Below are 16,404 nucleotides of genomic sequence, written 5' to 3'. Positions count from 1 at the left end.
ACAGATGGAAGCTGACCACCCCATCAAAACCATGTTGGCTCTCTGCAGAGCAATCTAATCAGTCCCATTCCCCTTGCTCTATCCATGTAACAATAAGTTTATTTTCCTCAAGTATCCATCTAGTTTCCTTATATCAAATCTTCTCTGAAGCTTCCTTGTTCCAAGGCGAATAACCCCAAATTCTCCAACCTAGCCAATCATTTCGATAAATCTTACAAACACCCTCTCAAGGACACTTACATTTTGCCTAAAATGTGGTGACCAGAACTAAGAGGAGAGTTGATCAAAGTTTTAAAGTTCATGAGAGAGAGGGTAGACGGCGAGAAACTGTTCCCACTCAAAAACAGATTAAGAGGGCAAAATAAGTAAATGGGACAAGAAAATAAATTTCACACAGCAAGTGGTTCAGTTTGGAGTGTGCTTTGTGGAAGAGTGGTGGAAGTAGATTAAATTGGAGCATTCAAAAAGGCATTAGATAATTATTTACATCGAAATAATGTGCAGGGTTAACCTGTAAGGGCAAGGCAGAGGTGCTATGAATTCATGATACTCATTTGGAGAGTTGCTGTGGACTTGATGGGCTGATTAGACTTCTTCTGTACTATACAATTCTGTTTTTCTGTGATCAGAGCTTTAGAAAGGTTCAGCACAACATCCTTGCCATTATACCTAGTTCCTGTTTGCGAAGCCTATGATCCTATATGCTTTGCTAACTGATCTCTCCATCTGTTCTGCCATGTACAAAGTATTGGGTATATGACCTAGGTATCATTTAGTTTCTGTATGATCTTTAAAACTTCAGTTTTTTTACATTCCCTCTTGCCAAAAGTATCACCTCACCTTCCTCGACCATTCCATCTGAGATTCACCTGCCCATTTTGTGAGCCAGTGTTCTCCCCTGTTTGATTGGTATCATCTTCACTGTCACCCTCACATCCAGATTTGGTGTCATTGGCAAATTTTGAAAATTTGTTCTGCATTCTGATACCCAAGTCATTTTTATAAATAACAAGGAAAGCATAGGATCATAGAATCCTTACAGTGTGGAAACAGGTCCTTCGGCCAAACAACTCAACACCGACCCCCCAAAGAGTAACCCATCCAGACCCATTCCCCTACCCTATTATCCTATATTTACCCCTTACTAATGCACCTAACCTAAACATCCTGAACACTATGGGCAATTTAGCATGGCCAATTCACCTAACCTGTACACCTTTGGATTGTAACCACGCAGACAATGCGCAAACTCACACAGACAGTCATCCAGGGCTGGAATCAAACCCAAGTACCTGGCACTGTGCTAACTACTGAGCCACTGTGCCACCCCAGTGATCCTATCATTGATTCTGTGCCTATATCAGACTTTAGTCTGAAAACTTCTGTTTACCATAACACATTTTTTTCTGTCCTTAAGCCAATTTCTTATCCCAACTGACTCCAAAACTGAGCACTACTTGAGAGTGATACACCTTGAAGATTCCCTTATCTGTTCCTATTTTCCTAGATGGCCCCATCTACTCTACTAAATCTAAATGACTTGTGGGATGATCACCTCTTTGAATAAATAATCCAGGAAATTCTAATCCCAATTGATACCTGCAGTTACTCCAGCTGCCCCTCAAACTCAGAAACCCTGAGGTGGAACTTAAGCAGCTAGAGATACTTCCTCCACATATGATTCTCCCAAGCTACATGGGCATAGAAATTGCGATCACACACCTCAGGTATCCACAACACAATCTAAAAAGAAAGTCTATTCCTCTAATACAATCCTATTAGGGGAATTGTGAATTATTAATTTTAATTGGTGCCTCTGAATCTCCTCTTCAATTACTGTGAGTTAAAATAACTGTCCCACTTTAAAGAAAAAAGGAACGCACCAACCAATTGCTTACCTACTCAACTTATGCGGAGAGATAAACCAAATTAATGTTTCAGCCTGTCTGATCACAAGTGCAGTAGATGGTAAAGAAAGTAAATTATATATCGGCCTTTGTAGTGAGAGGATTTGATTATAGGAGCAAGGATATCTTGCTGTAATTGGTGGGACCACAGCTGGTGTATTGTCTTCAGTTTTGGTCTTATCTGGGGAAGAAGGTTCTGACAATGGAGGGAATGCAACAAAGGTTTACCAGACTGATGGCACAGGACTCTGAGTTTCAGACTCGTCATGAACTTGTGTTAATTTAGTTTTAAGTCTTGGTGATGATGTTCTTTCCTTTGAATCAGAAGCTTGTAGAGTTGAGTCCCTTATCAAGGCTTTCAGCACATTATTAGACTTAGGTTTCCGTGCAAGTTTTGAGGGAGTGCTGTGTTGTACTTTAAATGAGATATGAAATCCAGGCTGAAGAAGAACTGGAACTCTCTGTGCAATATTTCCACAAAATGACCAGCTATTCAAACATTTTGACAGTTACATTTGTTTTACAAAACAATGACCTTAAAAATAATCCATTAGGTGTGAAGTGTTTTAGGGCATCCTAATGTTGTGAAGATGCTATACTTTTTACAGAATATTCAGACTAAGAGGATTTACTAAGTCTTCACATTCTGGATACTAAGCTTACAATTTAATATATTTAATTCTTGTGTTAAGCACTTGGTTAATGGATTAAGTCTAAAATATTTTTGTTCTATTGCAGATATTAGATGAGGAGTTCTTATGACAAATATGAGCTGGGCCTTTTTAACACGTCTTCTTGAAGAAATCCACAATCATTCCACCTTTGTTGGCAAGGTATGGCTCACGGTGCTGATTATTTTCCGCATTGTGCTGACTGCAGTTGGAGGGGAGTCTATATATTCTGATGAACAGAGCAAATTTGTCTGTAACACCAAACAGCCTGGGTGTGAGAATGTCTGCTATGATGCATTTGCACCTCTCTCCCATGTGAGGTTCTGGGTTTTTCAGATCATCATGATATCTACCCCATCTATAATGTACCTTGGCTATGCCATCCACAAGATTGCCAGATCCACTGAAGAAGAAAAGAAAAACAAGTTTTTCAAGAAGAAGAAACTGTCAACAGTACGATGGCAAGTCCATCATAATTCAGAACAAACAGAGGACGAAGATGAGGAAGAGCCAATGATCAATGATGAAACAGAAAGTGAGAAAAAAGTCAGTAGCAATGAAAAACATGATGGAAGGCGACGCATCTTGCAAGAAGGTCTGATGAAAATGTATGTTTTCCAGTTGATTTTCAGGGCTATATTTGAGGTGGCTTTCCTTCTGGGACAATATTTTCTGTATGGATTTGAAGTTGATCCATCCTATGTCTGTACTAGAAATCCCTGTCCTCATACTGTGGACTGCTTTGTCTCAAGACCTACTGAGAAGACGGTCTTCCTCATTGTAATGTATGTAGTCAGCTGTCTTTGCCTAATTCTTAATATCTGTGAGATGTTCCATCTGGGCTTTGGAACCATCAAAGATATAATCCGTAGCAAACGGCGTAATCAGAACAACATGAGATCTTTCCCTTACCATTATCCTCGGAACATTCCATCATCGCCACCAGGATACAATCTGGTGGTCAAATCGGACAAGTCCACCAAGGTTCCAAATGGCCTTATGGCTCATGAGCAAAACTTAGCTAATGTAGCCCAAGAGCAACAGCCCACGAGTCCAGATGACAACATCCCACCTGACTTGGCCAGGCTCCACAAACACCTGAAAGATGCCCAGGAGCAGTTAGATATTGCTTTTCAGAGTTATAACAGTCAAGAGAATGCGCACAAATCCAGGACCAGCAGCCCAACATCAGGAGGTACTGTAGTGGAGCAAAACCGTGTCAACACTGCTCATGAGAAACAGGGTGCTAAGCCCAAACCTGTCTCAGAGAAAGGCAGCTCCAGTAGCAAATCTGGAGATGGAAAAACATCCGTTTGGATTTAACCTCTGTTTATAGTCAATTAAGTTTACAATATTCCCTTAAAAAAAAGGCAGTAGCCACTTTCTGCACATTTTACTACAGTCTGCTTTATCTTAGATAACCAACATAATAACAATATGGCTTCTTGGGTTGTCAGAATTGTTGGACAAGGCTCCAAGTATGAAATCTGGTTCAATGACGGTGCAAAATAGAAAATTGATACCAGATGCCAGATGGTGGTGCTCCTGATTTCCTAGCCATCGAAATCAATGACTACAAACTGAGAGGCCCATAAATCATATGTAGAAATTGTTTTACTAATCATTTGGTCCTATTGAACAAAGCTTTATGTTGGGCTCAAAGTGCTGTCCCTCTCAACTTTCCCTAAACCATTAGATATCTGCTCATACTCAACACCAAAATGGGGTAACATCTAGAGTTACTGCATTAAGAATTCATGCATTTGTGGTGACAAAGATTATAGTTGTTTTCATTTGAAAATTTAAACAGTTTTTGGGTCACTATTAATCTCCTTTACCTGATTCACTTTGTGCCTGTTTCACAGGAGACAAGCCATTGACTCCGTTATAGCTACAAAGGATTAAACTGCAATTATCATTTTACTTTCTTGTCCAATTTCATTTAGTAGCCATTTCACCTTATAGTAATGGGTTGGTTCAAAATGTCAGAACTTTGACGAACTGTAAAAGGGAAATATAAATACTTACATGCTTTCGAAAAGACAAACTGTCCAGCCACATTGTTTTGTTGTCCTTTGTCTTGCTAAAGAAAAAAGACCCTATCCAATACTCTTTTACTCTCTTTTGGTTCAAAAAGTAGGACAATTTCATCCTGCATTGCTCTTTTCTCAAGTTTTATCGACTTGCTGCATTTCTTTAACTTTGGCAAAATGATCTCATCTTTTAATATGACCATTTCGTTGATAAACTAGTTTCATTTTCAAAGAAAATCAAATATATCTTAACAAATTTAAACAAAAAGCTATGCAATTTTGTCACAAAGGCACATGGGTTGTGGAGGAAGGAAATTTGACATCTTCTCCAAGCAACATCAGGAAGTGTTTGTGTAGAAACATCTGTAGATTGGAAATTCTCTCCTTTATGATTAAGGATTGAGGAAATTATATGAACAAGTGTTGATGGGAAGAGGGGTTGGGAAGTGCAAGCTTTTTATTTAAAAAAAGGGCAGACAAATTCCAAGGAAAGTTGCCATTGTCTTAAAATGCCATTTTAGAATTTTGGTTCTGGAGCAGCTTTTTCAAACAATGGTTGGCGAAGTGCATTAACCCTAATTCAGGTACACCTAATAATAACCGATTTGTACACTGCATTTGAAAATGAAGGCTTATGCTACACTGCACTTCAGCCTCAAGCGACAGTTGAAACTATACACTGAACAAGTGTTGTTGTTTCCTGTTCCAACCATCCATGTGACCAGGAAAAACAAATCCAAATTGTTTAAGAATTAATCTGTTTGAAACTCTAACTTGCAAAAGAGTTTTAAAACTCTGACTTGCAAAAATCCTAATTAGAAACAGAAAATGTTTGAAATGCACAGCTGGCCAAATATAAAATTTTACAGTGTAGAAGAACACACTTGTGCTGGCTCTGCTTAGTTCCAGCCCAGTACCAGATGTTTGAAGTGTGATCCTTCATCATAATGTATGACGGTATTGTGAAGGCAAATTGAAATAGATTTACAGAAGCAAAAAATGATGACATCAATAATGTTTCATGTACATAAAGTTCAAAAATCATTAAAGCTGCATGGGTTTGAGCAGAGGATTAATTAGCTCTTGAAAGTTACTGCCCAGAATGACCAGGATAAACTGCTCCTCTGCATGATAACTGAATCCCATAAGGCAATGTCATGTGTGTCCCATTGCAGTTCAAACAAATTTTGTTTATCAAAACCTCAGTTTATTTCAGGTCATGTTAGATGATATAAAACACATAACTAATCTTTGCCCAAGTTATTTGCCAGCTTGTTGTCTGGAAGCTCAGTTTTCAGGGAGTCAGGAGTATAATCCATTGTTGGTGTCAAAATAATGCCCAATCATGTAATGTCCACACAGTGAAATTAGCAACTTGCTGAATAGTTAACTTATTTTTATTGTGAATAGTTACGCCTTTGTTTATCAGATGATACTTTTAGTCTCCTGGTCTCTTTAGGTTGTTCAGTAGGTAAGACCAAGAAGTAAGTTGCTCCTTGCTCCTCAACCTCCTCACACATTTCTTTGAGCCAGTTAGTAAACTTACAGGATTGCCAGAGGTTAGCTTTATCTTGAGAGAAAATCCTGATTTCTACTTCTCCCTACCCTTCATTCGGTTAAAGTTGAAGGTTTTCCCTTAAGATATATCCACAATGCAGCCAAGATCAGGAACTGAGTAGCTGGCAGAATTGTATCTCCAGCCAGCAATGTTCTGTGCAACACTGGGCATCAGACTTTCCAATTTAAAAATTATGTTGATGTATTTAGATTGTTTTTACAGGAAAATAAATCATACTTGGTGTACCAGACTGTTCAGTTTATCACAATGCATGATGCAGAATGTACATTATTGCTTTTCATTCCCAATCCAGAACTTTTTATATTTCAATTATTGATTACTAAATACTTCGTTCTTTCACTTCTTTCTGTGACTAATATCACAATATGATATGTTCCTAATCCAAGAACTAGGCCTGGAAATATAGCTAAGCTGTCCTTTTGAGAATTGGCTTGACCTGCTGTGCTTTTCTAACACTTTCTCTTTATTTTCTGATTTACTTATTTATCCTTAAATCTATACCATTATTTATTGATTAAAAGACAAATATAGCCCTTTAAGTATCTGCTCGAGATAATGGGACAGTGAATGGATTGAATGGAAATACACATTAGTTTATGAGCTTTGAACAACAGTCATCAGATAACAAATGTATATTTGTAATACATTGCCCAGTTGAAACTATCATGCGCTGTGAACTTTATTTTCCAATGCACTGAAAATCAGGATCAATTTGTTTGCTTGTTTGGCACTTCTCATTTATCGACTGTATAACAGTTCTTGTTTTAAACATATTCTTTCTACTAAGTGCCTTAGCTCATGAAAATAAATTCTTTAGATGTAAATTTTTATGATGAAAAATGACAGTACAAAACAGTAACTGCATTCTTAGATCTAGAGTGTTTGCATTTTTATCATAGAAAGTAATGTTTATACATCAGGTGGGATTTTGAAAAGAAATCTGAACTCAATGGCTTAGCTAACTATTTGTAGCTCAGATATTTTTACGTAGATACAGTAATCATTTCTAATATTACACACAAATGCTGGAAAGGCACAGTAGGTTGATCAGGATCTGGAAGAAATAGATTGATGTTTCAGGTAAGACAGTACATATACAGCAAGTCACTTTTTGGATTTACAGCATTTTGTAGTTTTATATCTACAGTATATATTATGTAAATGTTATCTTTATGACATGTATTTTGTACATAATGTGCACATATTGAATTGTAGGTTATCTGAAAGTAGAGATGAAGAAACTTCAATCCAGTTCTGACGAAGGGTCACTGGACCTGAAATGTTAATACTGTTTTCTATTTACAGATGCTACCAGATATGCTGAGATTTTCCAGCAATGTCTGTTTTTTAGACCACAATCTATGCTGGCTTGAACCGAGCTGGGTCAGGTCTGGGCTAAGAATTTCAGAAGTTGCCTGAAGGAGGTAGAAAACAAAAAGCTATTCTTTGTATTATTAGCATACAGACGTTTGGCACATTTCTTTGGCACTTCTTAGTTAGTTAGTGCCTCTGATTAGACATGGAATGTCATAAAATGCACTAAACATTCATATGCTAACATTGCAAAGACCAATGTTTAAGTTGTAGATAATGGGATCCCATGGGATATGAACAAACAAGCTTTAACATTTTTATCAAAAACTCTTCTGTTGACAATGGCTGTTTTTTTTCCCACTTCTGTAATTATTAGACTATTGGTGAGTTGTGAAATGGTAACCTCTGTCACCAGGTCTTGTAGAATTAAAATTAGGACATCTCCTAAACCAGAAGGATCAAGAGTATAACTCCACTCCACCCTGAACTAGTTTACCCACGGAACTGACGGTGGCTAGGCTGCAATAATTGATCTCAACATTCCAAGGTTAAGGGAAGAGAAAATTCAAATTGGAATCTTTTTGCTGATCACTATTGAATGATCTCCTGCTGCAAAAACACAAACAACTGTAACGTCCTCTGTAATTGATTAATATATTGACATTCACTATCTAATTGTGTCTGTCTATAATGATTGCTTGCGTGACATATTGGAAATTTCAAGGAATTATATTTGAACATGATTAGAGAATGGTGGTAGAATCAAACCCTTACTAGTTGATGTAACTGTTTTCAGACAGAAACCTAGCATTTTTTTTACTATTTCATGAAATTTAGCATCACTGGTAAGGCCATCATTTATTGTCCGTGCCTAGTTGCTCTTGGAATTGAATGTCTTGCTAGGCCATTTCAGAGTGCAGTTAAAGTATATTGCTATGGATCTGGAGTTACCTACAGGCCAGACCAGGTGAGGACAGCAGAGTTCCTTCTCTAAAGGGCATTAATGACTTAGATTTTGTGTGGATTGCAGAGAGATCATAGCTATATCATTGAAGCATCTTTTTTTCTGAGTCATCTGTTGTTGCCTTAAACATTCAAGAAATGTAGAAAATATTTAATACAATTGAGACATGGTTTAAGTCACTTTCCATGGCCCTTTTTCAAGCAGTAAAGAATGCAAATTTCTTGAGAAATCAGATATTTTTAAACACAATCCTTATTTATATCAAGAATTTGATGTAGTTATAGTCATGCATTTTCTTCAAAAACAGAGAAAACATTAACATGAACTGATCAACATTGGGAGAAGAAATAAAATAATAGATAATTTGCTATTGAAATAGAATAGTTCATTGTTAATTTGTGCTCATAGTAGCAGCTGACCTATTAATAGAGATTATTATATCAGTGGTACACTGTTAACTAGATTATACTTAAAATGTAAATGTACTAGTGGCTAGTTCAATATGCTAGAGTATGAAGTCAAATTACAGCAAAAAGTTTAACAGTATAGTAGAATTGAAAATAAGCATTTGCCACAAGGGCATGGTAGTCAATTTGAGTGGTTCCGTGTGATTTCTTATTTAGGATTTTGTTCTTTTGATATACTGAAATTGGGAACAATTGTTGAATATTTTAGCCATTTGAGATTGTGACCTAAGGTTGAGCAACGTCAAAGCAGCCAGACAGCACAAATGTAAAACTTATGGCGTGGAGTTCAGCTATTTTGAATGTGTACAGGCCCAGAAGCTGGCAGTAATTACTACTGGTGCCACTCGAACATTGAGTATCCTGGTAAGGAGAATCACATAATTAATTTTATATTAATGGCCAAAACCAGTTTCACACTAACTGTCCATTATTATAGAAACTCCTAATTTTCATAACTATTGAAATCAAGCAGGTGAGTGATCTGCTTCACCAATCAGACTCTACAAACGTTAAGAATTTGGATGTAAACCATTTTGACATCTTATAGATTCATGTTTCTATAGTGAGAATGTTCCTTGTGCATCTCAAAAAGACGATTGAATTATTCTCAATTTGCCTTAACTGTATAGGATCTGAAATTCCCCAAAGTTGCCCTGCAGTATTACCAGGCCTTTAGCAGAAGAGGGACAGGACATCAGAGAAGTGGCTGTTTTCAGTCATGTGTTTTTTTGACATTTCTACCCACCTCCCAATTCTGGCAGTGGAGTTTCCAGTGAAAATTATACATTTTAGTCTATAAAACTAAATTGTTGTGCAACGCATTCAGTGGCTGTAAACAAAAAGTGCTACAAAATTCCACTTCTGCTCGGCTCATGATCAACACACCTTGAGTGTTAATTCCATGTAAGATGCAGGCGTACTAGGGAATTCCATAAGCTACCAGTTGCCTGTGGCTATGCAGAGAGCTCAGGGATTGTTAGGCCCCTTGTCTGTTCCCCTTTGGTAAAAGAAAGCTCAATGTGCCCTTCCAATCTCTTAAGGTGAAAAATAGTTGTAAAGTTAAAACAACAAATCTAACCAAGGTCCAAATCTGAACCCCTCCAAGCACCCCCAACACAGCCCAATACTGAGCTACTGTTTCTGAGACAAGCACATTTCTTCCTTCACATTGTTTCAGTCTCCTATTTTACATCAGACTGCTGAAAGATGAACTCCTAATGTGAAGAGCCCTTCTTAGCTCTGTCCTTTTGGCTTCGTCACCTTTGTTTAGGAAAGTAGAATGCTGTTTCCCAAAACAAGAGCAGTGGAATAGTTTTCTATGACAAGTGTATCCAAGTTCTGACCAAGTTTACACCTTTTTGGTGAACTCTGATTGAACTTTGAACTGGAATCCACAACAATCCTCCAGCTGTGTCAAATCTGTGCTCTTGTGTCCAGAATTGCAATCCTGAGCAACACTTGAGTAATTCTAAGTTCCTGAAGTTGAAACGAGCTTTATTAAGGGTACATCTTGGGCAAATAGAAAATCTAAGTTAGCTCCATTAAATTATAAATTATCCACTTATAAAAGAATAATCTTAATAACGACATTCAACCATGATACAAATGGAATTAAAAATTAATTAAAGTTTATTAAGACTATTACTAATTAATCATAAATATGAAATAAATATTCTCAATGTGAACTCTGTTACATAGGAGGCAAAAAGAGAAAAAAACTGGAGCTACAGACCTAAAATCCACTGTATCAAAAATATTATGCAGTTTATTTTCTAACATGCAAAATCTATTTGACTAGCATCTGTAGTTAGTTCTGTTTTATATGCACATTTAGGCCAAACCTACAATGATTGACTGATGAGCTTTATGGCAAGTACTCAATGGTACAATAATCTCTAAAACCAGGGTTGCATCATGTCTATTAGCTCCCAGAAACTGTCAAATGTTTTGAAGACCACAATCTCACAATGCAGCCATTGTATGAACAATACCACTTACTTCTTTCCAGACTGTAGATTTGTCTGGTAACTAATTCACAGAATAACAAACACTTTGCCTTCTGGTAGGTGATGGGTTACAACTGCAAAAAGAAATTGACCTTCACAGCTGCATTATGAATATAGGGTTAGAATTAAGTAATGAACAAGATAGGGAATAAATCTAATTCAAGGTAAGGTAGATTATTAAAAATAAATACCACATTCCATCTTGTAACTGTGAGCTATTTCATGATAAAAGAGGTGCCTTTCTGTCGCCTACTAGATAAATAGTACGTGTACTAGGTGATTTTTTTCTCAAAGCTGTCTGCATTCCTTCAACCTGGAAGATACTTGAATTGATCAAGAGGAAAATAACATGCTTCTTTTAGCCTTCAATTTTCTTCAGAGGGGTTTTTAATGAAGTAACCCCATGTTTAATATGCTTTTTTAAAAAGAAAAACTTCTCCAGTTGCTAACACTGTTGCTGGAAAGAGGAAAGAATACAAGCAATAATATCACTGTGTCCCGATGCATTTTAAAAAATTTGTCAACTTAATGTTAAACTTTGTGCGATCGTTGAAGGTAACGAGTACTGAAACTTCTAAACTAAATGAGTAGAGCCAGTGTTAGAAAATGTACTGTCCACAAAATCATCATCGAAGCAAAACACATCACCTGTTTTTAAAACATTTGTGCTTGTTTTGGATGAAAAGACTGTCAGTTTTAATTCAGTTTTCATTTTTCTGCTTGTCATTGAATGTTTTGAATATCTTTTAATAAACTCACCATAAAATCACATTTGTCTTCTTGGTTTAATTTTACGAGCAGGGGAAGGCTGTTGGAAATATATATTCTTGCCTTATCTGTAATAACTCATGCATTGATGTTTCACATAAATACTATTTGTATATCTAAAGATGAAGATCTACTCTGTCTCAGTGAATAGATTGTATAGAGACAAGTAGAAAATATATTTAAGCAAAATACATTTAAACAAAACAAAATGCATATTTTTGTTTTTGCAGAACAATAAATAACTAGTATTGATTGAATCATTTTTAAAAATAAATTCTAGGAAGATTGGAATTGTTAAATGAAGTACAACAGGGTAGGCGCTGGCCTGATGGTATTACTGCTAGACTGTTAATCCAGAGACCCAACTTGTGTTATGGGTATCTGGGTTCGAATCCCACCATAATAATCTGGAAGTAAATATCCAATGATGACCATTAAACCATTGCTGATTGTCAGGAAAAACCCATCTGGTTCATTAATGTTCTTTACGGAGGAGATCTGCTGGCCTTCGTCTGGCCTACGTGTGACTCCAGACCTACTATGTGGTTGATTCTTAATTGCCTCTGGGTAATTAGGGATGGGCAATAAACATTGGCCTAGTTAATGATGCCCATAGGCCATAAATGAATTTTGAAAAAAAATGTCCATCCAGTTTGCTTTCTGACATCTTGGTATTTGTATGATCCAACAATAATGGAGTTGTTGACTAACCATTGCAATCAATCTATCAGGTTTTTAATCATTCTTGGGATGTGGGTGTCATTAGCTGGGCTAGTATTTATTGCCTCTTCCTAGTTGTCTTTGAGAAAGTAGTGTTGAGCTGCCTTTTTGAACTGCTGTAGTTCATGTGCTGTAGGTACATCCACAATGCTGTTGTAGAGGGAGTTCCAGGATTTCAACCCTGCAGCAGTGGAAGAATAACGATATTCTGTGATATGTGCTGCATGGGTTTCCTCCAGGTGCTCCAGTTTCCTCTCTCAGTCTGATGATGCATAGGTGAGGTGGATTGGCCATGCTAAATTGTCCGGAGGTGTGCAAGCCAGGTGGGTTAACCATGGTAAATGCAAGATTACGGGGATAGCGTAGGGCCTAGGTTTGGGTGTGATACTGTTCAGAGAGTCAGTGCAGTTTTGTTGGACTGAATGGCTTCTTTCTGCACTGTAAGGATTCTGTGATTGTATATTTACAAGTCAGGATGGTTAATGGCTCAGAGGGCACTTGCAAGTGCTGGTATTTCCATGCATCTGTTGCCATTTTCTTTCTAGTTAGAAGTGGTTGTGGGTTTGGAAAGTGCTGTCAAAGGAGCTTTGATGAATTTCTGCAGCACATCTTGTAGATGGTACACATTGCTGATATTAAGTGTTGAAGGTGGAGGGAGTGGATGTTTATGAAAGTCGTCTTTAAACAATCCATAATGAAAGGTTTTAGTTACCATTGATCCAAAGTCACGTGTCTCTCCATGCATTCTACAGTCGCCTCATCGAATTATTTGCACATTATATCATGGAGTGTTACTTTCAGAATTAAGTTGAATAGATTGATATTAACTAGTTCCACTGTCTCCTGAGGGAGCATGTTGTTTTGACTGACTGCTTGTTCACAGAAATATTAATCCAATAATAATAATCCTTCAAAATTGTTTGCATTTTCTGCCCACAGTCAGCCAATTAATTGCACTTACAGCAATGCCAGTAAATAAACTTCAGGTATTCCAGTGAGAGGTGCATACCTCTGACTACTAGCCCACAAATAATGTTGGGGAACACATGCCTGTTCCAGCCACTCATCGGCACCTCAGTTGAGCTGCAAGCTTTTTCAATTCAAACTGGGAAATCCAACTATTATTGTAACTTTCCCAAGTACTTCATAGGAATATTATAAAAGAGAGCATAACACCAAGACACAAGGAAATAGTACATAAGATCACCAAAAGTGTGATTGGAAAGTTAACTTTGCAGGAATATTTCAAAGGAGGTTTAAAAGAAAATGTGTGGTAGTGAATTCCAGACATTGGGGTCCAGAAAACTGAAGGGACAGCAATTTAAAATTGAGAGTGCTAAAGAGGCTAGAATTAGAGGTGCGCTGACATCGGTGAGGACTGTGAAGATATTTCAGTGTATCTCGCTGCCTGTCCAGTATTGAGTTCTGGTTCATCTGGACAGTCCCACCAGAATAGAGTCCACACCATCATGGCTGTCTCAGCAAAGAAAACTGGGAAAGCAATGGTAATAAGGGAACAGATAGATATTTCAGCAGCTGCAAATTTGCTTCAATAAAATCCAGCCCCGGATACAGGATGTTCAGGAAAGAAGGGAAGAAATGAGTGGCAGTATTAAGGGCAGAATTGAAGTGCTGGAGAGAAAGGATATGCCAAGGAATTGAAAGACAGCGTCTATTTTTCTGTAGGTTCTTGTGAATGAACTGGGTCATGTAGATCAAGTATCGGGAGGGGAACATTTAAGGGACAATCATTGTTGTCTTATGGGTAGTTTTTGGCTATGGCAAAGGAGCAATCCAGAGTAAGGATAACTAGCTTCATCAGGGTGAGAAGAGATCTTGCCCAAACAAATTGGAATTAATGCTCTGCCAACCTTTAAAAAAAGAACAATGAAAGAACCCAAAGGGTGGAGGTGAGGTAGACATTTGCCCATACAAAAGTTAGAAGATAGTGAGGATTGCAGATTCTGGAAAGTCGGAGTCGATAAAGTGTGGCACTGGAAAAAGGCACAGGAGGTCAGGCAGCATCTGAGGAGCAAGAGAGTTGACGTTTTGGGCATAACCTTTCACCAGGAGAGGGGAGGGGAAAGGGGGCTGAGAAATAAATACGGGGAGAGGGTGTGGAGCTAGGGGAAAGTTGGGATGATGATAGGTGGTTACAGTGATAGGTTAGTGGGCAGTCTGGAGCAGATAGATGGGAAAGAGGATGGACAGGTAGGTCAGGTCAAGAGGGTGGTACTGAGTTAGAGTGGATGGGGTGGGGGGGGGGGGGTGGCGAGATTTGGAAACTGATTAATTCAATGTTTTGGCTGTGTGGTTGTATGCTCCTGAGGTGGTTTCTGGGTAAAAAGGTTTTCCCTCATGCCCTCAAAACCTCCTGCCTCTTACCTTAAATCTATGCCCCTGGTAATTGATAGCTCCACCAAAAGGAAAAGTTTCTTTCCATCTGTTCTGTCTATGCCCCTCATAATTTTATACATCTCAGTTATGTCTCTCCCCACCCCATCCAACAACACCCCAATAGCCTCTGTTCGAAGAAAAACAACCAGTTCTATCAAATGTCTCTTCATAAGTAAAACTTTCCAGCCCAGATAACATCCTGGTAAACCTACTCCATACCATCTTCAGTGCAATAATGCAGACCTATCTGTGACCTAATGAACAGTTCCAGCATCACTCCGTGCAGCTAAACTTTATGCTCAACTAATAAAGGCAAATATTCCATACGCCTTTGTAATGACTTTATCCACCTGTCTGATTACCTTAAGGGACCAGTGGACATGCTTGCCAAGGTCTCTCTGATCTTCAGTGCTATCGTTTATTGTGTATTCCTTTGCATTGTTTGTCCTGCCTAAGTGCATCACCTCACACTTATTCAGATTGAATTCCATTTGTCACTCATCAGTCCATCTGACCAGCCTGTCTATATCTTCCTGTAATCCATGACTCTGACTATTTACCCCCCCCCCTAATTTTTGTATCATCTACGAGCTTACTAATCAACCCTCCCTACATTCAAAGGAAGGAGGAGATATTGTATTCTTACGTAAACAATGTACCTTGAAAACAGTTACATGGCATCATGACATGTTACATTCTAATATAAAAATGTCTGCCTGACCTTCATTGTTGTAGCAGCAGCAGTAATCACACTAAAATCATTAAATAATTGTTGCATCTAGGCTCTATGAAGTCCATACACACAAAACCTAGGCTGTGTAAGTCTGACATGTTATAGTAGTGTAAATAGGGTTATTTATAAACTTCAAGATATCGGTCTCAACAAGTAGTCAGTCTTTGTCATCTGTGTAACAGTGGCTAACATATAGGGAACACTTAAATCATATGTTGGCAGTGGGGTTCAACCCAGAAATGACATCAGATTGTGAAACAGGCCTAGAGTAAAAAAAAAAGAACATTTGGATACAGTGCAGTTAGACTGTTAGAGTTAGAGATGGACTGGACACTTGGATGGAAAAATGGCAGATAGAATTTAATCTGTACAAATGCGAGGTGATGCATTTTGGAAGATCCAAAGTAGGAGGGAAGTATACAATAAATGGCAGAACACTCAGTAGAACACACATACAGAAGGATCCAAGTGAATAGGTCCACAGTTCCCTGAGTGGATGAATTGGTCAAGAAGACATATGGCACGCTAGCCTACATAAGTCAGGGCATAGAGTGTAAAAATTGGCAAGTCATGTTGCAGCTGTATAGAACTTTAGTCAGGCCACATTTGGAATATTGTGTACAGTTCTGGTTGCCTCACTACAAGAAGATGTGAGGCTATGGAGAGGGTACAGAAAAGGTTTCCCAGGATGTTCCTGGTTTGGAGGGTATTTGCTCTGAGGAGAGATTGGACAAACTTGGTTTTCACTTGAACATCAAAAATGAGGATCAACCAAACAGAAGCTCACAAAATTATGAGATGTAGACAGAATGGATAATTGGAGTCTTTTTCCGATAGTAGAAATG

General features: G+C 38.0%; 1 protein-coding gene across 5 annotated transcripts in view; it reads left to right on the top strand.

The window, feature by feature from the left end:
* gjc2 (gap junction protein gamma 2) overlaps positions 1–11,710 on the top strand; it is a 112,307-nt gene extending 100,597 nt beyond the window's left edge. For all 5 annotated transcript variants that reach the window (XM_043690799.2, XM_087987604.1, XM_043690800.2 and 2 more), the window contains one exon: positions 2,646–11,710. In XM_043690799.2, coding sequence (XP_043546734.2) covers positions 2,666–3,901 — 1,236 coding nt within the window. In that variant the 5' untranslated portion in view covers positions 2,646–2,665 and the 3' untranslated portion in view covers positions 3,902–11,710. The remainder of the gene's footprint in view (positions 1–2,645) is intronic.
* The last annotated feature ends 4,694 nt before the right edge of the window (positions 11,711–16,404 follow it).

The sequence above is a fragment of the Chiloscyllium plagiosum genome, unplaced genomic scaffold (assembly GCF_037043375.1).
Source record: "Chiloscyllium plagiosum isolate Xiang-an unplaced genomic scaffold, Cpla_swu_hap1 HiC_scaffold_5, whole genome shotgun sequence".
Taxonomy (NCBI): Eukaryota; Metazoa; Chordata; class Chondrichthyes; order Orectolobiformes; family Hemiscylliidae; genus Chiloscyllium; species Chiloscyllium plagiosum.
This window is presented reverse-complemented; position numbering and strand designations above follow the sequence as displayed.